The 25,781-nt window shown below is 35.0% G+C and overlaps 2 protein-coding genes across 5 annotated transcripts in view; one reads left to right on the top strand and one right to left on the bottom strand.

Moving 5' to 3' along the window:
- Window positions 1-327: 327 nt before the first annotated feature.
- On the bottom strand, window positions 328-21,987 carry LOC121411378 (dynamin-1-like protein). 3 transcript variants are annotated; one of them, XM_041604068.1, is made up of 17 exons: window positions 21,817-21,987; window positions 15,899-15,956; window positions 13,932-14,021; window positions 13,375-13,395; window positions 12,523-12,644; window positions 11,904-11,990; window positions 11,110-11,353; window positions 10,624-10,691; window positions 9,908-10,012; window positions 9,391-9,596; window positions 8,943-9,063; window positions 8,026-8,262; window positions 7,388-7,564; window positions 6,643-6,855; window positions 5,573-5,633; window positions 4,719-4,930; window positions 328-4,013 (listed from the first exon to the last, which is right to left on the bottom strand). In XM_041604068.1, exons 1-17 carry the CDS (start codon window positions 21,916-21,918, stop codon window positions 3,957-3,959), a joined length of 2,181 nt encoding a protein of 726 aa, XP_041460002.1. In that variant the 5' UTR covers window positions 21,919-21,987; the 3' UTR covers window positions 328-3,956. The 3 variants fall into 3 exon arrangements, with proteins under 3 accessions (XP_041460002.1, XP_041460003.1, XP_041460004.1); XM_041604069.1 differs by lacking the exon at window positions 13,375-13,395 and having other exon boundaries at window positions 13,923-14,021; XM_041604070.1 differs by lacking the exon at window positions 13,375-13,395.
- Window positions 14,530-25,781, top strand: part of LOC121411377 (NACHT domain- and WD repeat-containing protein 1-like) — a 44,177-nt gene continuing 32,925 nt past the window's right edge. Inside the window, exon 1 of one of the 2 annotated variants that reach the window (XM_041604064.1) lies at window positions 14,530-14,798. In XM_041604064.1, the coding sequence (XP_041459998.1) occupies window positions 14,796-14,798 (3 nt within the window). In that variant the 5' untranslated portion in view covers window positions 14,530-14,795. The remainder of the gene's footprint in view (window positions 14,799-25,781) is intronic. The other variant, XM_041604062.1, reaches the window with a different exon arrangement.

The following is a 25,781-nucleotide window of genomic DNA, read 5'->3' as shown; positions in this document are numbered from 1 at the left end:
AGGGCTGAGGAAAACCAAAGATTAGGAATTTCATTTATGTATTTAATTTCAGCAGGGTGACCCCATCAATATCAGTGGTTAAAAGTCAATCTGGGAATATTACTTTTGAAATAAATAACATGAAGACTTTGATATTATTCATTTCTACTCTTTCCCATCACAATGATACACTGCATAATACAGCTTAAACACACATACATCACAGATGTCATTATAATTTTATAAAAAATTCATATTCATGCTCAAAACAAAATAATTATGTGACAATCTTTAGACTCATTATCTTTATAAAGACTCCCTCCTCCAGACAAAATGCAAAGTAATCTCTTATTCCACACTCTATATACTTGCTTTCATATGAGGTTTCCATAATACAATATTACATTGAAAACAATCCTTAAAATGTGCAAATCACTGAAAGACAAAATCTAATCTATGTTTGATTAAAAACGATCCATCAGATTTACATTTTGAGAAACCCTTGGCCTAATATTTCCCTCCTAGTAGTACATGGATTCCCTTTAATAAATATGTCCTGCATTAAAGACAGTTTGCTAGATGGAGATATCAGTATATTGACATTTTTTGTACAACTAAATAACAATCTATCTATTTACGCTACCTGCCTGAGTGTCAGCTTTGAAGTATTTTCTTTTACTCAAACATGTTATGGCTTTCAGAATGAATCTAAAATAGTAATTGTACATGAAGAAATGGTTTCAAAGATGATTTCCATTACTTTGAATGATGAATGTTTTTTCACTGAAAATAAAATCATTCCGGTTGTCCATTAATCAAACTCCAAAAGTGGCTGAGACTCACACAAGAGCATTTGATGTATACATTGTATAAGCTGTCATTTTCTTAGCAAATTATGTGAGTGAAGTCTGTGATCAAACAATGATTCACAATGCAAAAATATGTGTCATTGTCATCTGTATGCCCCCAAAGTCTAAATGCTACTTAGTACAGTACACAAGCACATGCTATGGACACTACAAGCAAAATTAAACCAAAGGGTTTTTCCTATATAAGTTTTTCAAGGGTTGTGTTGGTTACATGAATATGGGGTGAAAGCCTCATGCTGTTTCATAAGAATATGTGACTGAAAATGACAACTTATACATTACTTAATTCAATGTAGGCTCTCTTGCAGAGAAACTGGGCTTACCAAGGACAATTTTAAAGAAGACAGATAATGGAACAGCCTCCCATCCCAACACACACAAAACTATGTACCTTGAACAACGAGACCAAAAAATAATAATTTATAGGTAACTCATACAAAAACACTAATACATGCTTTACATTGTCAAAATATCAGATTATGAAATGTTTTAATACTCGTATTTACACCATTGTGGCCCCTTCCAAGAACATACTTTACAATGTATCAATGAATATCATACATCACAATTGTACACCATCAAATTCTATTCCTATAAATCTTAACATGTTCCACACTACCATTGCACTTGATTGCTTGATGCTGTGTAACATACAAGCACAATGTAGGAATATTTTACAATCATCAAATGATTTTGACAATCCTACCATTACACATTTACCGACAGGGAGACAGAGATGCTATCAAGAATCATAAAACAGGGAAAAGAATGTAGCCGATCACATCCCCTAACAGAATCACATGGGATCCCTTAATTTTTTTTTGTTGTAGTTGAAAAGTGCTCAACAAAAATAATTAACAAGCATTCTAAAATAGCTTAATTTTCTTACATGTACAAACACACCCTCAAGTGTGCCCATGGCTGATTGAGGCTACATGAATGCAGGGACTTCTGGCTGGTCATGAGGTAGACACTACTAATTTCTTCTGCACTATAACTAAGTGTTGTCAGAAAGAAAGTCTGAGGCATGGATTATTCAGTCTAATTTTTAAAAAAATATATACTGCCAACCCATTTACATCTACAACAAATAATAAGCAGGCTTAAGGTAACAAGTGTTGTTTTACTTTATAGTAATGCAGGCATCTCAGGTAATAAAGTGCAGAAAACCTTTGCTAACACCTCATGATTCATTCGGCTTAATACCCTTTGAGTCCCCTGCATCCTCGCGATCACATTCTGACCTGTGCATTATTTGTACATGTTTACCATTATCTCAATCACTGCATGCCTTACTTTGCACAAAACATTCAAAAAACATATTTAAAATGAGAATTATGATATATTGGTAGCTTATTTCATAGTAAATGTGAAAACAGGTACTGAAGTAAAGACTTCTATTGATTTGCACAGCAAAAATACAGCTGTCTGCTACTTAGTTTAGTGTACTGGGTACATGGCTAAGCCAAAAAGAAAAAGTTACATAGATCCATCATTTCCAACCCTTCGTTTATCATTATTAACAAAATGTATCACTGGTTATCAGGTTGTATTACATATAATTCATAAAATAATTTTGGATTGAACAAAAGGAATTGCATAGCAAACTTTGGAATAATATTGACAATAGGGAAAATAACCTAACAGATAGGCAACACACCATGCACACTACAAAAACATATATTTTTAAAAATTGTTGAATGGTGAATCGGTAAATAATGTAAAGGATATACTTCATGCAAAACAGTACTACTCATTGAAGTACTTTAATAAAAGAACTGAAAGAAGACTGAAAAGTTATGGGAAAATATTATGGAGTAACATACTGATCCACTTAAGAACACAGGTCTATCAAACAGACCAATAATATCACAAAAAAAAGGTTATTTCAATCTTGCCATATTATGCACACCCATCCCCTTTTCCCCAAATGTATGAAATAAATAAACATAAATACTTTGTTTTGCAACATAACAAAATTCAAAATATGCTCCTACAGATAAACAATCATGACTTCCAATAAAAGATTCAAGCAGTTTGTATAATTGACATTACTCAAACTAGCAAACATACGCATAGCTAATCCTTAAATCATTCCTTTAGATAATAACATGGCTTATTGGGAGTTATTTAAGGGAATCATATTAATAACAACACGCATTCCACTCAATGACAGAAAGGAAACTTTTTACAAGATCCGATTTCAGCTGTACATATGCATTGGAGCAAAAGAACTGAGACTGAAAAATTGCTTTCAAATGTCAACTGACTGACACAAATGGGATGCCTTTTATTCGATTTGGCCTTGGAGCTTTTAGTACATGCACTATCCACTAGACTTGAGTACAAATATGCTGATAAAAAAAACATACTTTTTAAACAGCTTCCTTACAAAAAAATGCTTGTCATAATAAATCTGGTGTCTTGTAATTTTTTCTATATATACATATTTTTTATTATTGTTTAAATAAAGACACACCTTTTGGTGAAGAGCTGCCTTGAAACTTAATGTTCTTATGAGAAGTGTATTCACTTCTAATGGATACTGTACACATTATTTATACATCGCCCATTTCTTCAGGTGGGTAGGGTGAGCTTTATTACACTTTATAAAGAGGAAAGTATGTGAAATAGTTATTTCCAAGTATTTTTAATATATTCTGCCCTCCCTCCCCCCCCCCCCCCAAAAAAAGTAACACTTCTCCGAAGCAAACTCATTAGTGATACATGCAAACTTGACAGGACAGTAATAAATGAGTTCATAAAAAAGTTTGTAGTAGATATAAGCATACACCAATTTTTAATCTTCCTCCCACCCAACTACATTTAGCTCATGCATTAAGCTCTTAAAAGCCTTGACTATGCTAGTATAAAACACACTTGTAACTGGACAGTCACATACAATCTGAATTGACATAAGTTTGTGTAATACTTTGTACTGAATCGGTATGAATGTACAGAGAGCATCTAGGATCAAGGTCAGTGAAAAACATAAATAATAGTAGTAGAATATTTGCAAACTTACATAATTAATTGTTCATTAATACTAATTTCTCACATAATTCTGTTTATTGACAGGGTGAAAGGAGTGGTTGGTGGATGGGGGGTCTACCACAGGTGTGTCTCTCTGATTTCACTGATGATTTGGCCTGCCTTCTGAAGAGCCTGCATAGAGAAAGGAATAACGATGGTTGTACATTATCAGCCACATTCTGGCAATGAAAAACAAAAGCCTACATAATGTCTACCACTTCATTGACAAAGTTTTTCTGGAAGAGTTTTTTACTTAATAGAGGCAGCAAAATATTTTTGTTAGAAAGTTGATATAGAAAAATACAAGGGATCCAATATGATGAGGCCTTTGTGGTATTATTTAAAATTCTGTCTTCTATCTCCAGGGCCCCCGTTGCAGAAAGAGTTGCAATTAAACGCAACTCAACAAATCAAGCGCAAGTCACTAATACATACATTCAATTGATTGAAAATGAAATTGAGTTTGACTTTTTTTCATTGTGTTGGATTGCAACTCTTTCTGCAACAGACCTAATTAAGACAATAAGGCTTGTCGATATACACACTTTCAAAATGACACAAGTGTGTGTGTGTGTGTGTGTGGGGGGGGGTGATCTCTCAACCTCTTCCCATTTCTCCTTCCTCTCCAGCTCCTCCTTACACTACATTTTTCTCCCCCCCCCATCCTGTTGCTGCATACACCTGTTATATGGGAGTGTAAAACCTCAGGAAAGATCAATTAGTTTAACAAGTATAATATCTCTCATAAACAGGGGAAAAAATAGAAAGTATATGCAATGCAGGCAAAATGTTACACATTAAGCTTGATTTTCTTTAATTTACTGAAAAAATACTTACTTGTAACATTTCTTGAGCATCTTTCCTTCTTTGAGCCATATGTTCTGATTCGTTAAGCAATGTATCAATCTCTTTCTGACGATACAGCTGTCCTACTAACTCACTCTGAAGGTTATCTTGCACATGATTCACTAAGAAATGCATAATAGACTTGGGGACACTGTCTTGGATGTTCTTACGTACGATCAGGAAATAGCTCTGGATGAGTCGCTCTGAAACACATCAAAATATAACATGATATAATTCTTCCTTTCAGTCAAAACATAAACGGACAAGGTGAAAAGTGCAAAAATATACAAGTCAATGAACGAACCTAAAATACCAAGGCAATCTTCAGCAAAAAATAACCCAAAAGACAAACAAACAAAACAAAATCAAAATATTACAAAACATTAAAAGAATAATTAATCAAAATATTTCTTTCAGCCCTCAATAGTAGTGAGCCAGATTTATAGGAGATTCAAAGATAATTGTAAATATCTGAAAACTAAAACAATAATGCAGGGAAATTATAAAGGAAAAAAATATTCCATATTCATTCAAATCATATATTTTTTAAATTTGTCATACTCCAGACATGGGAGCATTGCCACCATGCATGCTTATTTCAACAACCTAAAACTTGTATCATCAATCATCTCTGAATTTGCCTGTTATATTTATTACAGGTGTTTTTATTCCAAATACAGTATTTGTCTAGTCTCTGTATCTCATTTCTCTTCATTTTTTTTTAATGTTCCTCCCAATTTTTATGGTTCCTTCCTCTCTATACAACACTATAAAAAATAGCTTCACATTTATAGTTGTTTATAAATTGGTATATAAAATAATTCATGTTCCAAAGTATAACTTACTTATAACATCCACATCTCTCTGTTCCCTTGATGAAAGTTTCCTAGATACTGGTACATCAGGCTGAATGATGGCAAAACAAATAAAAAAAAAGGTGTTAAGTCAATCAAAACCAATAAGGATAGTTCTTTTTAGAATAGATTACAACAATGTTGGTTGAATAAAGGTTAACAGGTAAATTAGTAATTAAACTGTGGAGTGCAGGGAGTGTAGTATATAACAGACAGAGCGCTGTATAAGAACCAACCATCATTATTATTATTATATCACTACATTCTTGCTCAAATATCAATTAAAATCTTAGTGTGTGTGTGATTCATTTCATTCCACAGCTTGAATCAATCAAATAATTGGATTGATGGCAGCTATAGACTACAGACCCTCCAGAAAGAATTTTCTTTTCTTTAATATAAAAGTAATTACATTAAACACTGGAATTGATTGCTGGACCACAAGTCAAGGAATTCTAATAGTTAGCCAACAGACTGTAGAGCAAGGTTGAGCTACAGATGGTAGGTAACATCCATCAATGGAATCTTGCCAATTAACAAGAGTTGAGTCAAATGAGACAAGTAGAATAACTTTAATACTTCTGATTTTAACAATACAAACTCCATACATACAGAGAAATTCAAATCAATCTCATGATAAATCAGTGCAAACTAAAACAATTATTAACCCTGCAAAGTAAACAATATCGAATAACACCCTCTGAAATTTAAAACAATTTTCACTGAAATTTTAAAAAAAGGTTAGCAATATTATTGTCCAAGCTCATGCATCACAACATCAAAAGTGATTTAAGTCTACCTCTATCATCATGCCCCAATTACACTCTACAAGCCATATATTTGCATCAATATTTATATGATTTTTATAGTTTGGCACAGATTTCATGATTTCTGAGATACTTATAACTAAATGTATGCATTGATGTAAAATTGACATTTCATTTTCATGAGAATTGATTACTTCTTCTTCCAGTGTAAGTGCTGCTTCAAGGTGGTGAATATAAATGCACTGGAACTGTGAAAATTCATAGGAATAAAACCAATGTGAATGAGTTACTCACAACATCAGGTAAGAGATTGATGCCTGGTCTTTTCTGTTCCACTTTAGGACTGTTCATCTGTGGTGGGGTACTACTGGCTGCTACCGACAGGTTCTCTGAGCTCGAAGACTTCACGTTAGACGGAGCTCCCCTAACCCACGAAGGAACCCATGATCCGCTATCCTTGCCATCGGGCCTCGGAGCGGCCCCGTCAAGGGGTGTGGTCTGAGGTGTCTGTGTGAAATACAGAACAATTTTTTGAGGAAATATTGCAACAAGCAATGGCAATGGAGTTGTCAACTTACTTCGTCTTGAAATAAGGACAAATAACTAAGTCTCAAATTAAAGATATTGTATTATTAAATAACTTGTAAATCATGGATTTTACAAAATACAAAAACCAGCCAATCCAGAGTATCTTCCCCTCCCCCCCCCTAAAAAAAGAGAGAAATATGTGTTATGAAGCATGCTATCAATGGCAATTACAAAGTAATGCTATAAGCTCCTAAAATTGTGAAATATTGTAATAAAATATCAAGTTTTATGAAATCCTGCTAAGGTTCTCAAAAAATTTACATACACATACGCTTAAATACATAAATCAATTTTACTTTTAATCTACTTGACATCTTAACAATGCATAAAGAGATGAAAGTGACAATCAAGACTTAGGGAATACTTGACCATTGAGCTTAGATGACGGAACAGAGACTAAAGCCTACTTCTGTGAGATCAGATTCAAATGAAAGTGAGGAGAAAGCCTTACCTTTAACTGCCTGTCATTCCTCTCTCTAGTATCGGGTACTGATTCAGTATGTCTTGTAGATTTTCTGCTATTTTCCTTATCATTCTGCTCTACAAGCACATTGACAAGACTAGCATCGGCAAAGTCAGGATGCTTGGTGTTAATGTAAGCTAGTTCAATGCCAACAATATTTTCAACCTGGATCATAAATAAAATGGAAAAGAGAGGGCAAGTCCCACTGTAAATGAATATTCCAAAGTGGTCAAGGTTTATTCTTACTTCCTTTGCCTTTATTTTGTAGAAACATCAAGGAACACACAAAATGCTAAACAGGAATGTCTAAAGCATGTAAAACATTACCAGATTTGGGGCAAAAATCAATGGTAAAAAGAAGGTTTCTAATCAACAAAAGTTCTACACACATAAAATATTGATTGAAAGACTAATCTAAATTTACCCACAGGAATTTAAACTTCCTATTACTTCTTTAACTTTTACATCACGAAGAAATATCAACCCAGATAAGTGTGTAAATACAAAAGATGTCAATTTATTTTTCTCATTTTCATATCAACTGAACATTATCCAAGCTGAGGCTATTTAAACGAACTGCAGTAAATTTTAACTAAAGAATGCAAAGGTCAAAAGCCATTCCATACCATTGAATTTGTGGCTGGCAATCTCCGCCTCAGAAGGGTGGTTACAACTTCCACGATGCGATCATGGAGACGTGGGAACCGTAAGAGATCCTGTGTTCCGCAGTGTGCTATAATACGTTGCATCTCTTCATGAACCAGTTCAATACAACGCATGCTGGGCTCCTCTAACCGTCTGATCTGTCTCTTCACCAGCAGCTCAAAGGATACTTCTGGAACAAACAGTGCAGGTCTAGGTCCCTGAAGTAATGAAATAATCACATGGGAGACTGATAAGTAGGAAGGTTTTTTCACTTGTTGATAAGATGAAATGCAGGTATCTGAGGTTTCTGCATGGCACTATTTTCAGCAGCAATGATTTTCAAAGTCCTTGCACTTCAACACGAGGCAGCCTTCAAAAAGAAATACCCATACTCAACTTCTTGCACTGTTTTCAATTATTCAAATAATTAACCACATTCAACTCAAAAAGCAAATGGAAAGACTTATTTTTAAATCGAAGACAAAATGAAGAGATGCTCGGCGGGTCGCGCGGCCGAGTACATGGATCCCTTTAACCCACCGCATCATCGGTCATTGAGATATATAGAGCTCACACAGAAATTTGACAGATAAATACAGTTAAAATGGTGACAATGGCCCTGCCCACATTTTGAAGGGGGTACCAAATCCCCCCAACTCTGTTCGGGGGATACAATAAACCTTTTCATATCATTCACAAATCGAATATGAATAGTTGTTCTTTATCCACAAGGGTAAGCATAGCTCAGTGGACTTGGCAAGGATCTTGTGTTTCAGTGACCAGTTAATCATTACCCTATTGCTCTGAAAAGCCTCACAAGCTGCTAGTCCTCTGGTTGCTTTACAATCATATCTCCTCAGCAGTCAATGGTAACAATAACAAACCTATAACCACTTACCGTTGCATTGCGAATAGCAGTTAAGATGTCTATAGTTCTAAGTCCTCCTAGTGGATCTATACTGTCTAACGTTCTCCCGAATGTCTCATGGAAAATATAACAGATTCTTGCTCCTCCACATCTAGCACATGACAAGACAGAAACAGCAATACCCATATTACTTCAGTCATAATTTTGCCAATTTTTCAAAAGATATGTCCAGATTGCAAACAAATTTTTCTCTACAGCTACAATTTAATATAATGGTAAAAATATCATCATTGTATAACCTGGATACCTTGAAACGGACCAATCATATAAAAACTACACTGAATTTATTAACATATTAAAAGAAATACTATCAATTTGCATCAAAAAAAGAATTGAGGATGTGGTAATAATATCGTGTTCATGCATTTTACAATCGTGGCAACCCATATATCAAGAAAGAACAAAGAGCAAGACTTACAATTCAGATGTTTCTATATTTCTGGAGGTTCCTTCGATGGTTGCACAGTATTCGGCAGCAAACTTGGTGATAATCTGTAGCAAGGTCTGACTCTTGTCTTCCACCGGTTCACCAAACGAAGCCATAAGCTGCTGAAACTGTGAAGTCATCACGTTGACCCTCGTCTTCAACTCAGGTAGACAGTCTCTGATATGATGCATCAGAAGCTACAAAACATAGTTGCATTTCAGACGTTAACTTTTCTTAGTTATACAATGAAAAGAGACAAAAAAGTAAACTTTAAAATGTTTCCTTTCTGTACACACTCCTATACTAAACCATAATCAAAATGATATTGAAAAAGTACACTGTATAGACAGATGATCATTATAGACTTCTGGTAACTGAGTATCATTAATATCATCATTGCCAAACCATCAACTATTCAACCTAGCACAAAAAAATACCCTCCCCATATAATTGCATAATATTGCCATAAAATTAAAACATAATTTAATAATATATCTGAGATACATACCCTGTTGAGTGTCCTGGCTAGGTAAGCAGTACCATTTCTGCTGGCAAGAGCTGGGTATTTCCTTTGTAAAAAAGCTGCTTCATCCTTCACAGCTTCCTCAATGACCTGAAAATCAATCAAGCAATTAAAGATTTTCAGTATTTTCAGATCAAATATGCAATCTCACTTAATAGGTACAAGCAAGAAATGCATATAGAGAGACGAGTCTAATACCTAATGAGCTAAACCTGTTGGCCCGTATTCTGAAGTCGGGTTTGATTTAAACTCTGGTCCAAAGTTGTGGATTAACTATGGATAGCCAATAGTGACATAATTCTTTAACAATAGAGGTTCACAGTATCAGCTCATTTGACTATCAATCATTCTTAACTGACTGGGAAGGATAAATAAGATAATTGTCTTCATGAGGAGATTTGCGGTTACACTATGTAAGTTAGTCCTGAAAAGGACTGTTTGTTTATTTTTCTTAAAGTAGCTCTTAAAAGAACTGTTCTGATGTTTCGAGCAGATATGATTTGCTCTTTGTCAGGAGCACTCCTGACGAAGAGCAAAACATATCTGGTCAAAATATCAAGAAATTTTAGCCTTGAGGAAACTAGCAAAGTAAACAAAGTGTTTTCCAGAGTGGCTTTCATTAAGATCTGTACTATCCTATATTACAACCTTGTATTCTCCAAGAGATCCCAAACAAAACTTTTCAGGTGATGATTTATTACCTTTTTGTTATTGATGTCCATTTGACTTCTATTCACCACCCCAATGATTCCTAGTTTGACTGGAATTACTGTTAAAAGAAACAAAAACAATTCAAGATTTCAAAATAATTAATAAATATGTGTCATCTTTGATTAAACAGGTAAGAAATTAACCATTACATATTCATTTAAACATACAATGATACATAAATTCATTACAAGAATAGCACGTATGGAGGATACACGCTTCTATGGGCTGACATTGGTACGCTGAACTTTCAAAGAATGAAAGATATCTGGTGAGTTTGCATTGATCATTCAATTAAAAACAATCATCGGACAACAGCCTACATCAAAAAGGCAATATTCTTGGTTGTGTGAAGAAATAAAAATATTCTGCGCAACACAGAGGGAAGGGGGAATAGAGTGGGTAAAAGGCATGTAAAATAGAGAGGAAAAAGGAAGAAGATGCAGGCAAAAGAGCCAAAGGACAGACAGATTTCTTACCTCTACCACACAGCACATCCACAGCATCTGTACCAGCATCCATGAGATCGAGCTTGGTGATGACTGCCAGGGTTCTCCTACCATCAGGGTCTACCTCCTTGGCTAACTTGAGAGATTCTGAGGTAGCCATGTCTGTATTAGCAGAGGTCACAGCGAGGATGATGGAATTGGGATTGCCTATGTACTTGACGACCATCTCTCGGATCTGACCTTCAATATCCTCAGGTTGGTCACCGACAGGAACCTACAAGTAACAAGAGACAGGGATTACATCACTCATCACTCTACTAAGACTCTGGAAGTATTGAGTAACAGATTGGTATACTGGAACTTGAAGTCCAAATGACCCTCTCTCTGATTTTGCCAATTTCATCTTGTTGGTGACTAATCAACAAGATCTACAATGTATAGGTGACCACAATCTACAGGTGACCATAAATATGGCTAAGATCATTCTACTGAGAGAGGATATGAATGATAGACAAGGACGATGGAATTTAGATTTTTTTCTAATATCCATCTGCTTGATCTGACTTTCAAATCCCTAGGTTGGGAATTGTTCCTGTAGAACATAAAACTATAACATGACATCATTAACATTATTCTAATTTGTTGCAAGAATCTATGATGCTTTCGTTTACACTGAAATGAATATAAAACTATAATGTCTTGCCTAAAGATTAGGCCAACAAAGGGTTAATAATGAAAATATTGATAAATTGAGTTTGGTTGATATGTAACTTCCTTTCTTTAGCCAATGTATTACATACATACATACATACATTATTACCTACCTTTGTAAGACCTGGCAAATCCACTAAAGTCAAATTAAGAACTTTTGGTGAGTAGATTCTAAGATGAATTGCATCATGTACAATCCCCTGAAATGAAAGAAAGTTGAATATACATGGGAATTGTTGCATAAATCAATTAGAATGTAGTAATAGTCAAATTAAACCAACAATTTCATATTTCTTCATGAAAGCTTTGAAAATTAACAAAAGTGGTTGTATTAGATTTTCAGAATCATTTTACAAGTGCCTATCCCCCCCCCCCCCATTAATCATGCAGATTTCCCTGACTATTTTATGAATATATATGTTGTATAGTTAATCTCTTGACTGCAGATAGCAGTTGGCCTCTGAAAGGAGCCTAAGAAGTTACATGAATATCAAACCAATAGAAGTAATAGAGTGTTATAATTTTTTTGCTAAAATTAGTTTGCTCTTTGAAATTCTAACTTGGTCAAGTCAACTTCATGAAGGTTTTTTGGCTTCAAAAAGGTGTACTATACATGTAGAATGATTCTGGTGATGTTATCATTAAATGGAATTAATAAGGCATTGGGATAACAATGCCGAGTAGTAAGTTCACTGAACTTTGACCTTTAAAGATAAAAAGATGATTGATTACCTTGTTGGTCCCTGCCATCCTATCAGTCTCATTTTCAATTTCTTCTCGGATCTCCTCAAAATCAGTGTAGATCTTGTTCTTGGTGTGAAGAAACTTTCCCCATTCATCAGCTGTAATCTCTTCTATAATAGAGAAGAAAAAATGACCAAAATAATGTCATATTATCATGTTCTGTATCAAAAAAAGCACAAGCTACACATAGAACTTAGAATGTATCAATCACAGTGTTGATATAATTTAGTCAATTCATAGATTTCTTGAGAGTGAACAATATAACACACTACAAAATATGAAAATAGCATGTTACCCAAAGTAAGAACTTAACACTAAAATGGCATTAATACATCATACATGTACATGCAAAGTCAAATGAAGCAAGAAAATATATCAAACAACTTTAAACAAACAAGAGGTTAAAACAAGTCCAGAATGGCAAAGAATAACATCCCATGATACTTGAAAAAAGCGTCATCATTGTTGATCATATTATGTAAATTTGTTCTTCTTCTTTTCAACACAGAATTAATGCAAGATTTGTTGCATGTAGCCAAGTACATGTACATGTACTTGTGCACAAAAGCTGCACTTCAAGAACTTTCTGTATTTTTTATTTTAATTCAAATGATAAATCCATCAAAATCAATTACAAAAATTTCAAAGGTCAAACAGAAAATGATATAACATGAATAATTTACCATGGGCATAAAAAAATAGAATTCATATGCAACAAACATGACTATTGCACAACATTTAATTGGAATGTATGGTTTATTGCACATATGAAGCTTCAATCAACCATTCATGCTAACATAAAAAAAAATCCTCATCCAACATTTGTCTGTGTTCACTCACCATCATTAGCTCTTCCTGTCACTGCCCACACAGGACATGAGGTGAAATAAACACAAGTGTAAGTTACACAAACACCCAAAGTAAAATTTGTTAAGGACAGGCCTGAACTTGAATATTAATTTTTTCTGTCTGTCGTCATCAGTCCCTTTTAGAAAATGTTAAGTTCATTAAACATATACTGTAAAATGAAGTGGTACAAACATACACCATAATATCATCGTGAATTAATCATTTTGTTCTGAAACAACCAAAGCTGACTACCGCCAATATATCAACAAATTATAATAAATGTATTTTTTTCATGACGAATGTTCTGATGTACATGTACATCAAGGAACTTAATGAATTGAGCACCAGCCATAATTCTAATGTAAGAAGTCTCTAGCAATAACTGATCACTGTAATGCGAACCCTGGTACAATACTATCAAAGCATATTTGATAATTATTCCATCTTTAAATGTTAGATAGAAATGAAAATACAATCTATAGACAGGCATTGCATGCAACATTAATAATTAACAAAGTAGCCTGTATAGGCCTAATTACCATAATTACCTTCGCCATCTCCGCTTGCCCCTCTTTTATCCTGTGGATCAACATGGATCATCTGCAGGACCAGAGGGCGTCGAGTCACTATCCCATTTCCTGTTTCATAGATGATAATATGAGGTAACCATTACAAACATGTACACGTATTACAATAACAAGGTTGTTAATAATAGGGTAACAGAAATAGAGCAAACAACGTTTTCAAAAGGATGGTTGAAAGCGACATCTCTATGTGCATAATTGATCATACAACTGTCTTGGAGAGTGATGAAATTTAAAAAGCATCACAGCTTAATGTAATGAATATTGAAAATTATACAAAGTAACTTTTCAAAATGCAAGTGGAAATGTTACAGGCACATGTCTGTATTCATCATTAAAGGGTGTGTATCTTATTAAAAAAACTGGCAATTGGTTTAATTAAGGTCTGGTTATTGAACAAAAAGTTGAAGGCTCAGGATGACAACTGTTGACTGGCAATGACTTAATTCTAATATACGTCTAACTCAATTCTTTCCATGGAAAAGCTCTGATTAAAACACTTGGCTCATGTGGAAGATGTAAGGCAAAGCAAACACTGCCCAATCATTCAACAATTCTGGCATATTGTGCTGTTAATTGGTCAATTAAATACCAATGTCTTGTGGTCATCACTTTCTTTTACATGTAGTGAAAAATCACCTAAAGATGAAGGAAATTTGTAATTAGAAGACAAAGGGAATGTTTCTCTCATTCTGTCCTGAGAGAATGTACAGTGCATACTTGAATTAGATTTGACTGAAGACGGAAGTCAGTTCCTCTACATTGGTGAAAGATCTATTTCAAATTTAAGCATTATTTTGCTACAAACATCAAGAACTACAATTAAACATGGTAAGTTTGAATATTTTTTGCTATAAAAAGTTTTCATTTTTTTCAATAAAAAAAAATAAATGGCAGGTTCACTCCAAAAACCTGCTTTCCTCCTTCAAAAATCTCATAAATTGATATAAAGGAATGTTATCACCAAAAAAAGTTGAACCAAAATACAATGTTCATTCATATGAATCGTGCTTTCATTTTGGCGCAAATTCAATCATTTTAGTAACATGTACCAAAAACATCCTTTTTCGTCATTCATGATAAATGATATGCAAATGTGACATTTGCATATCAGTATTTTTGAAAAAGTTGACTTTGAATAAGATATGATTCTAGTTTTAGAGCACAAAAATAAAAGGATATATCAAGACCTGTTAAAAAGCAATCAATCAATCCATCCACAATAAGGAGTTTCTGTAAGGATATTATTGAATTTAATATTCAATTTTAATGATAATTGATATATATTTATTTTTCCCTGCTGAGCAATTGATTGAAGCAAACTACATGATATGTACCAATGTGAAACGGAACTCTACCATAATAAAAAGAAAGCAAAACAGAGTAATTTCATCAAAATCAAATATGTTTTTATACTAAACTAACCAACCCCAATAATTAGATTATAAAAATTTTCAAGATATATACATTCAAATGAGTGTGCTTCATGTATAATGTGCCCAAGTTTTCTTTGTAGCTTTATGGATCCCCTTTGTAAGTTTCATACCGTGTATCAAAAACTTTCCAGAAAATCTACACATGACATGAGGAGCCTCTCCATGTTTATCTCTCGTGGAGCCCAAAATTGAAGTATTTGTATTTAATTATCAAAATGTATACTATTATGAAAGCAGAAACATATATTAAATTAAAGTGAAATTCCACATCATGCAATCGAAAAAGAATTTGTTACATCTATATTACACTCATTTGGAAACAGTATAATTCATTGCTTGGGATTTTTTGTTCATAATTCAAACTTTTAAAGTGTGACTTTTATTTATTTATTTTCATATCTAATATCAATTACATTTTCAATGTTAATTTTACATTTTTTCACATTTAAATCTTTATCTGAGGGTGCAGTCCCTAAAAGTAGTATAAGTACTTACCCCTTGGTAAGAAATCCCTTCCTACAAGACTCTCTAGAACAGAACTCTTGCCACTGCTCTGTAAATGATTGATAACAAGTTTACACTCATTAATTTACTTATAGCAGAAGAATAAAAATGACACAATGGTGAAGTCTGTTTGAAAGAAATAAGACATTGAAAATGAAATGGAATATGAAAATAATAGATGTTTAATCTAGATTAAATCTCATCTTACCAGTAATTAAATGAATAAATTATGATGAATCGTAGATACAACTTTCCTACTCAGCCTATACTTAATTGTAATTTTAGCAATCAAAACTTCAGTGAACTGTCTAGCCTTGCCTTAGGTTCTTGTTTTGTTTTTTGTTTTTTGGGGGGTTGCATTAGTTTCAAAATTTGACAATTATTTCATTCGATCACAAAAAATATGGTGAAGACAAAGAATATACTTGGAGTCTTCCTGAACTAAAATCTACTTGCACATCAAAGTCAATATCAGAAACAGAGCTATTCCATATATTCAATTTGATTAAAAAGTGCTTGATTGAAGATATACATCATGAAGTCGGAAACTAATTTGGCTAAAATTTGTTTAGCAAACCAGGAATGAAAAATATATGGACTGGATATGGGCATGCATTCGCGATTCCCAAGCTCAAACTCTGGGTGGGGATTTTCCAAATGCTTTTTTAATAAAACAAGAATTTCTTCCACAATTTGATATGCCACAAAATCCTCCAAAATTGAAGATAGTCTCCCATATTGACTGTGCTGCTTGCGCACCTGTACTGTTGGGGGGAGACTAATATTTCATGGTGGATAATCAAAATACACTTTTTCAACTGTTTGAAACATGCAAGATAGAGGGAACTAACACTAAAAATTAATTTTGAATATGATATATCAATATAGTCTAATAAAATAAAATGTAGTGTACCATTTAAAATGCAAGGGAAATTTTCTGTAATATGCATGTAATCAGGATTTAAGAAAAAAAAAGGAAACAAAAGAACATCTATCTTTTTAAATGTAAATTTTCCTTTTTCTCTCTCCAATTTAAGAATTTTTATCATTCTTCCCCTTTCCACTTGACATAATGATTTTACTAGGTTTAGGCCTACTACATACGCATGAATACTCAAGTCTTATTCTCTTTTAAAAATTCCCTGATAATCATCTAAACCCATTCCGAGTTTCACATTTTTTCTAAGTTGTTGCAGTGAATTACATGTATTTCAATATTAAAAACAGTAATATAAAATTAGTACCATCATAATCAGTCATTCAATGGATGTTGTTTTGATATGCAACAAAATATAAAAGAGTCTGACTGCCGACCATGCTTTCGACTATTGGGCCAATCAAAATTTCAGGGCTGATTTTTCCCTCATTTGAGGCATTTTTCCCTGATTTGAGGTATTTTCTATCAAATTCCCTGATTTTTCCCTGATGGGCTGGAAACTCTGTTTTATAAGCATGATCATTACAAGGCAAAAATTCATTAACAAATTGATAACACATTTCTGATTTTTGTTTTTCTGTTATCTGTTCGGTAGTATCTTTTTCTGTCACAATCAGCTCAGTCAGCTGTGGTTCATTTGCAGAAAAAGAAAGGAGGCATGGATGTTGTACAGAAGTTGGTAATCACTCCATTCAATTCAATCCAATTTGTTTTATTTTCCACTATCAATTTTTCATATCAATGATACAGTTAACATACTAAGCTTCAAGAACATGTAAAAAGATTGAATTTTTTGTCCGTTTAGTAATCTGAGATATTTAAGACTTCTTTTCTGTTTTATTTTCCTTTCCGCTGTTGTCTGAATAATGCGTCATTTGCCGTCATTTATATATATTTTTAGGAAAGGGATTCATAACGGAAGGTACTCGGTATATAAAATATGTTTTTATTTGTTACACATCAAACCAATTTTAAAATATCCTGATTGTCCGTTTAGTAATATAAGATATTTATGACTTCTAATCTGTTTTATTTTCCTTTCCGCAGTTGTCCGAATAATACGTCATTTATATTTATTTTTTTAGAGAGCGATAGTTCAGATCAGAACGAAAAGTATGTAAAATGTATTCATATTGGTTTATAGTACCTCAAAACAATTTAAAATGTTCCTGATTGTCTGTTTTAGATATTTACGTCTTGCAAATTCTGTTATATTTTCCTTTCCGCTGTTGCCTGAATAATGCGTCATTTATAATTCTTTTTGAAGAACTAGGCCTAGGCTAGGCCAGTTTAAAACGGCAAGTTTATAAATTCTAGATTTATTTTTATCCTAGTGTTGAGGACGCAATGATGATGATTTTTTTTTAGATATGTCATATACTTCTTCATCATTGATCAATGATGAAGAAGTATATGAAATATCTAAAAAAATCATCATCATTGCGTCCTCAAGACTATTTTTATCCATAGTACCGGTACTAATGCTGTAACCGATTTTTATTCCAATTCCCGATCCGATCCGATTTTCCCCTTTTTTCTACATTTTTCCGAACTCCGATTTTTGACCAGTGGGGAAAAAAATCGGATCGGAAAAACCAAAACATAACAAGACAAAAAAAAACACGTGGCGACATGTTTGCCGTCAAAATGCGCTGGTGATTTGTTTTGATCTCAGACAAAAGCGGTGGAAGGAAAAGAAGATAAAGGGGAAGAAAATTATGATTTGTTTTTATCTCCGATATTAGCGGAAAGGCAGGTGGAGAAGAAGATTATGATTTGTTTTGATCTCCGACATAATCGGGGAAGAACAAAACGATGATGATGATAATTGGTGATAATTTGTTTTCATCTCCGATAAAAATGGAGGAAGAAAAACAGCAAAAAGACGATATGTTTTGATTTTAAGCGGAGGCAAATAAGATTTAGTTGAACATGACATGCGCGGTAATATTTACGACTATCGGACTATACTTCCTCTAAGAGTTTACGATTACCTCCGCTATCACTAAGATGTTATAGAGAAGGTGAAAATCATGGTAAACAACTCTGAGTAATAATGTGTCTTTTTCGGGAGGTCAATCGACCTTTCGGAGTTTACGATTACCTCCGCCATCACTACGATGTTGTAGAGAAGGTGAATATCATGATAAACAACTCTGGACAATAATGCATCTTTTTCGGGAGGTCATGCGACCTTTATGAGATTACAATTACCTCCGCCATCACTACGATGTTGTAGAGAAGGTGAATATCATGGTAAACAACTCTGGATAATAATGCGTCCTTTTCGGGAGGTCATGCGACCTTAAAGAGTTTACGATTACCTCCGCCATCACTACGATGTTGTAGAGAAGGTGAATATCACGGTAAACAACTCTTGATAATAATGCGTCTTTTTCGGGAGGTCATGCGACCTTTAAGAGTTTATGATTACCTCCGCCATCACTACGATGTTGTAGAGAAGGTGAATATCATGGTAAACAACTCTGGATAATAATGCGTCCTTTTTGGGAGGTCATGCGACCTTTAAGAGTTTACGATTACCTCAGCCATCACTACGATGTTGTAGAGAAGGTGAATATCACGGTAAACAACTCTTGATAATAATGCGTCTTTTTCGGGAGGTCATGCGACCTTTATGAGATTATGATTACCTCCACCATCACTACGATGTTGTAGAGAAGGTGAATATCATGGTAAACAACTCTGGATAATAATGCGTCTTTTTCGGGAGGTCATGCGACCTTTAAGAGTTTACGATTACCTCCGCCATCACTACGATGTTGTAGAAAAGGTGAATATCATGGTAAACAACTCTGGATAATAATGCGTCTTTTTCGGGAGGTCATGCGACCTTTAAGAGTTTACGATTACCTCCGCCATCACTACGATGTTGTAGAGAAGGTGAAAATAAACAACTCTTGATAATAATGCGTCTTTTTCGGGAGGTCATGCGACCTTTTTGAGATTACGATTACCTCCGCCATCACTATGATGTTGTAGAGAAAGTGAATATCATCGTAAACAACTTTGGATAATAGTGCGTCTTTTTCGGTAAGTAATGCGGCCTCTAAAAGTTCACGATGGACTCCGCCATCACCACGATGTTGTAGAGAAGAGGCCTATCGTTGATCGGCGGTAGTGTCGCGCTGGAACGTCATTATCTTATTTTCCTTCCTCCGATTATGTCGGAGATCAAAACAACTCATCATCTTCTTCCTCCGCTTTTGTCGGAGATCAAAACAAATTCTGCCATCAGTGTAGTGTGCCACTCATTCAATGAACAAGGTTATAATATAACCTTGTTCTCAGTTATATCTCCATGTGTGGCAAAATAAGGGTGGCAATGTTTGGCTTATTTTCTCTTTTTCTTTGGGGCAAATGCTTGATTTTTTTACACTGACAGTTTTTATTACACCTATTATTCATACTACTTGGCTCTTATTTCAATTTGATTCATTAAATCATTTTTTTCTTAATTAAAAATAGAGATCAAAAAATGAAAATTTTCTTGTCATATTACTTTCCACCAATAGAGGGCGTACACAAAAATATGCCCAAAATTCAAGTTTTTGAGCGCTCTGGTGAATACAAAAATTATTCCCAAGTTACTAATGAAAAATGAATTGCAACTGTATGAAAATTAGTAATTTTGGTCACAAAAGTGATATTTTAATGATTTTTTGAAGTGTGTGCTCTGTACAACATTGGCATACCATAGTCCTACCTGTAGATTCACCACAGGCAGGGTGGTAGCAGTGAACAAGTGTAGTGTGCCGCATTTGTCCACGCGCCGGCCACATACAAATCTTAATGTATTTTTTTGTTTTTGAATACACAACGAACAATTGTCCTTAGACTGTGTACAACGGATAGATCGTCTCCGCACAGCAATTCTAAGACCGCTGATTGGTCAATCGCGCAGATCACATCATGATCACGTGGTCCGAAAAATAATTCCTTCGGACTGCGTGCGGAAGTATCGATAGCGATAACGATATCCGGTCACGATGTGTACGCGGTAAATGGTCTTGGTTCGTGATCGGATCGCTCCGGTATCGATCAAAAATTATCGAAACCCTGCAATTTCATGCATATTCACGCGACGCTCCGAAACCCGGAAGCCAATTGACTTTGTGCACGTTGCGATAGACTCTACAAATTCCAACGAACACGATGACATACAGACGCTAATTTGTAAGATTTTGACGGAAAAGCAAAAAGTAATCGAAATTCTCTTACCTGTGCGGTATCGGTGAGAAAATAGATCCTCCGAGAATACCTTTCATAATTCATATAAAATACGCGAAAGTGAAATTCTAGGTCGATTTTGGTACGAGGTGATAGAGAATTGCACACTTGTTTTGTTGGAATTCTGTGTGGGGAAATAAAAGGCTTGCACTGCGCATGCTTACTATATTTTCATTCATAAATTGGTTCTCGGCAGTGGCTGGATGACGTCATGTAATAAGCAAAAATGTACACGACCGCTACGTTCACGCTCCGCTATCCGTTGTACACAATTTGTCGCTGTGGAATATCTTCCGATCCGATATCCGAAACCGATTCCGATTTTAGGAGCAAAACTTCCGAACCGAACTCCGATCCCGTAATTGCTCTAACTTACAACATTACCTAAAAACAATTTGGAAACACTTAGAATAAAAATACATTGCAGAACAATGAAAAAATCAGAATCAAATTCACCACCAAGATTTTCTTTTCACATTTTCATTAATGTTCTACATTCATCTATCTCAAACAAACCGTGTGTGATGCAGCTGGCGATTTAACTCATGTGCAATACGGGTATGTGTATCATTAAAATGTGATGTAGCCCATCAACTTGCGTGCAAGAAAATTCGCACACCTCCGGGCTGAAAAGAGCTGCATCTATGGGAATGGGCTTGGCATTTGATTCGGGCTGGGCGAGGTTTGGCTTAAAATTGGGCAAGATTTTGTATCAATTTACCTGATTTCCAACAACCACAATCTGGGGTAACTGGATCACATCTGTTCCAACAGTATTAAAAACATCTTGAAGTCTATTTATAACTGGAATAAGTGCTTCCATTCTGTAAATTTCTCCGAAATCCGTTTTGGCTCACGATCACCTCCGAAACCGGTACAGAATTTTCACCATCGAACTAGTCTCAATCAAAGATCAAGACCAGGCAAATAATAATCTGTATTTTTTGTAAAAACAAAGCCTCAATTGCAAAAAATTCAACCACTGGAACTATAACGGGTCTACATTTTCTGCATATTTTTTTGCGGGGGCACATTTGTAACTTTTGCCTATTCAGATTCTGGAGCAGGGGTTTGGGGACCGCAATTTCAAATTTGGAAAATTAAGTCTTATACACTTTAGACTTGTATAAAAAAAATCCCATTGGGGCCGTTAGATAAATTGAGAAATTACGATAGTGAGATCGAGGCTGAGCTAGAGATTGAGATTTTTTTATTTCCCGTTCCCCAGTCCCGGGTGGGTCCCCTGTTTTCCCGTTCCCAGAAATACAGGGGCGGATCCAGCATTGTCCAATGGGGGGAGGGGGGTCGGCTAAGGCTATATACGCAACGCAACCACCGGGGCAACCACGTACTAGACTTCTTTCTTTATACTTCTTCATTTTTCCTCCTCTTCTTCTTATTTTTCTTCTTCTTCTTTTTCTTCTTCTTCTTCTACATATATTATTTTATCTGCCCGGTCCTTTGTAGAAAAAAAGAAAAAGTAGAAAATAAATCAGATTTTTTCTGAGTTTTTTCTTTCAACAAAAAAGGAGAAAAAAAGCAACCCTATCAGTTGTGTCAATGATGGATTCTCTTTCCCCTGTTTTCTTTCCTCACGTACCCTGCACCCTCCGCCCCCCCCTTTTTTTTTGCTCCTCTCCTCTCTCGATCTGTCGCAGCCATTTCATTATCTCCTCTCTCATTTCCATTATTTTGCTTCTCTTTCTCTCTTTTCCTCTCATTTTCTTTTCTATCTCTCTTTCCATTCTTTTTCTCCCCCTTTTCTTTCCTCTCTCCGTTTCCCTTCTTTTCATTTTTCAGTTCCCCCCTATACACAATATCTCTTTTATTCCTTTTTTCTCTCTAATTTCTTCCCCTCTCCCTATAGCTTTTATTCTTCCTCTTCAGTCTCCCCCCCCCCTCTCTCCCTCTCTCTCTATCTTCTTTTTTTTTTCAATTCCCTTCTTTTTGGTCTCTTCCTTTTCTTCTCCCTGGCCGAGGGAGGGAGGCTCCTACTAACAACTTTGGCGGCATCTTGTAAAAAAAAACACATTAATTATGGACTAAAAGGGTTCCCTCGTTTATTTAAATACTGCTTTGCTCTCTTCATGTTTCTTAAAAGGCCTGTTGTGCATATATGCTCCTCATCCCCGCTCCTCACAGAAAAATCATACTTTAATAATGTTGCATCGATTTGTGAAATAAGCACCTGCATGTTTGCCCCCCCCCCTCCCTGCAGTGCGCCTGAGAGCCAAACTCAGCCCCCTCCCTTTCCCAGTAATAACAAGATTAATGCCCTACATCAATAAATTGAATATGATTTTAAGTAGAGCTTCATACTGTATTGAAGGAATTGAAAATGATCTGCAGGTGTGGTTCTAGACAAAAAAATTTGGTGGGGGTTCTGGGGGCTTAAGAAATACGATTATCAAATAATGGCCTATCGTGGGCAGCGTATATCTTATTGATCAGACTAAGCAGCTTATCCCTACTCCCTGGCCCCAAAATGTTTCAAATATCAAGCGAGGGAACGTGGCGACCGAGCAGAAACAAAGCACTGTGAATCCGGCCCTAAAATTCTTAAAGGAAGTCCATCCAAACAAAAACTTGATTTGAATAAAAAGAGAAAAATTCAATTAGCATAACACTGAAAATTTCATCAAAATCAGATGTAAAATAAGAAAGTTATGGCATTTTGAAGTTTCGCTTCATTTCACAAAACAGTTATATGCTCATCTCGGTCGGTATGCAAATGAGGAACTGATGACATCACTCACTCACTATTTCTTTTGTATTTTATTGTATGAAATATTTTTATTTTCTCGTCATTGTCATTTGAAATGCAGTTTCATTCCTCCCTGAATAAGTGGAATTCCATTATTTTAACATCTTTCGCTTCAAGGCAAGGAGGTCCTAATCGTCAAATTCGTAAAAATTGAAATATTGTATAATTCAAACAATAAAAAACAAAAGAAATAGTGAGTGACATCATCGACTCTTTCATTTGGATGTAACTGGCTCGTTCATATAACTATTTTGTTAAAATAAGCGAAACTTGAAATGTCATAACTTTGTTATTTTACATCCAATTTTGATGACATTTTCAGCATTGCTTGTGTGATTTTCTCTATTGATTCAAATCAACATTTTTCTCAGGTGGACTTGACCTTTAACATATAAAGTTGTCAAGTTTTCAGCGCTCTTCATGCATGTGCAAAGCTCTGTGTTAAAGAATTTGGCGCCCGAAAATTGTTGATATTTTTTCCACTCCCCCTATCCAAAAATGGATTGACATCATCCCTGACTTAAACTTAATTTTTCGATGAACTTTAGCCTCATAGAGTCAGAGAAAAATATTTCTTAAGAAAGCACGACATATCCTAAAGAATGACAAAATTTGAGAGTGCTTTTGACAAAAAAATAGACAAATCTAGAGCATGACCCTGGGAAGTGGGGGTGCTAAACTCTGGTCTCTGCCTGGAAGGATGATTGACTTACATTTTGTAGGTCAATTGTTTGTTGTGTGTTTTTTTTTTTTGCTTGTCAAATTTATCTTTACCAAAACAACCTTAATTTTTGTTTATTTGCTTGTCAAATTTACTTCAGCACCCCCTGTGAAAAAAAGAGTCGTTCCCAGGGACCCAGGACCCTATAATCAAGAGTAATATTCGTGTTGGGTGAAGTATGAAGGTCAATTAGGAAAAAAGTTGCTAGGCATGATGTTTCTTTGCTATGCACATCCACTTTAAGAGAGTTTTAATGTATTCTGTATGTAGATGTTATTTTGTTTGTCGAGGGAACCTGTATCATCGACCAAGTGGGAATTTTCGAACTTGAATAGTAGAAGCTTTAATTTTAGAGCACATGACGACATTAATGAAATTATATGCAGCATTTCAATGATATGGGCCTACTAACATACATTAATGTATCTATGTTTTTTTCTTTGCATGTACGTGGTCGAACATTTTTTGTGGGCTTCAGCGATTTTTTATTTTTGTTTATTTTTATTTATTTTTTTTTTTTGGGGGGGTACAGTCCCTAAACCTCCCCGACCCTAGAACCGCGCCTGTGCTTATTCATATAGATTTTATGACACTTACTAATCTGTATCTACTATCTGTAGATCAGTGGCCCCTGATCTACATAATTATTTACCCCCCCCTCCCGGGATCTCCCCGGTAAATTGCCAATTCTTCTAATTCGTCCACTCACCACATGGTCTACTTAGTCTATTTAACGTCCATCAACATTTCTGAGTCATCTAACAACCATTTAGTCCATTAAACATTTCGTCCAATCATCACTTCGTCTAATCACCATTTCGTCTGATCATTTCGTCTCATAATCAGCAGAGGCCGCGGAAGCGGGCGGGGGGGGGGGGTCTTCAGTCCCCCATCTTTTTCGAAAACCGTGCATGTACAAAAACATAAAAATTACCATAGGGTTCTGATTTTTTGCATTTTCACCCCCCCCCCTCACTTGAAATCTGTTCCACGGCCCCTAACCAATTGGTTTAATATCCATTTCATTAAGTTCATTCATTTAATTTGCACAATTTAGTCCAATCAAATGGTAGGCCTAACTGATAGGCCGATATGTGTGTGTGTGTGTGTGTGTGCGTGTGTGTTTGTGGGTGTGTGAAGTTATACATGTACAACAGCTTTGTAAAGAAATGGATGAAGAGAACAATGGTAGGCGTAGATC

The sequence above is a fragment of the Lytechinus variegatus genome, chromosome 3, assembly GCF_018143015.1.
Source record: "Lytechinus variegatus isolate NC3 chromosome 3, Lvar_3.0, whole genome shotgun sequence".
NCBI lineage: Eukaryota > Metazoa > Echinodermata > Echinoidea > Temnopleuroida > Toxopneustidae > Lytechinus > Lytechinus variegatus.
This window is presented reverse-complemented; position numbering and strand designations above follow the sequence as displayed.

Bases quoted from the DNA above. Each gene is read 5' to 3' on its own strand.
- LOC121411378 (XM_041604068.1), bottom strand. From the start codon at position 21,918: ATGGAAGCACTTATTCCAGTTATAAATAGACTTCAAGATGTTTTTAAT. The intron at 14,022-15,898 runs GTAAGTACTTAT...TCTATGAAACAG, and splicing joins AAGGGATTTCTTACCAAGGG to GAAATGGGATAGTGACTCGA. The intron at 6,856-7,387 runs GTAAGGCTTTCT...TATTTCACACAG, and splicing joins GGAATGACAGGCAGTTAAAG to ACACCTCAGACCACACCCCT.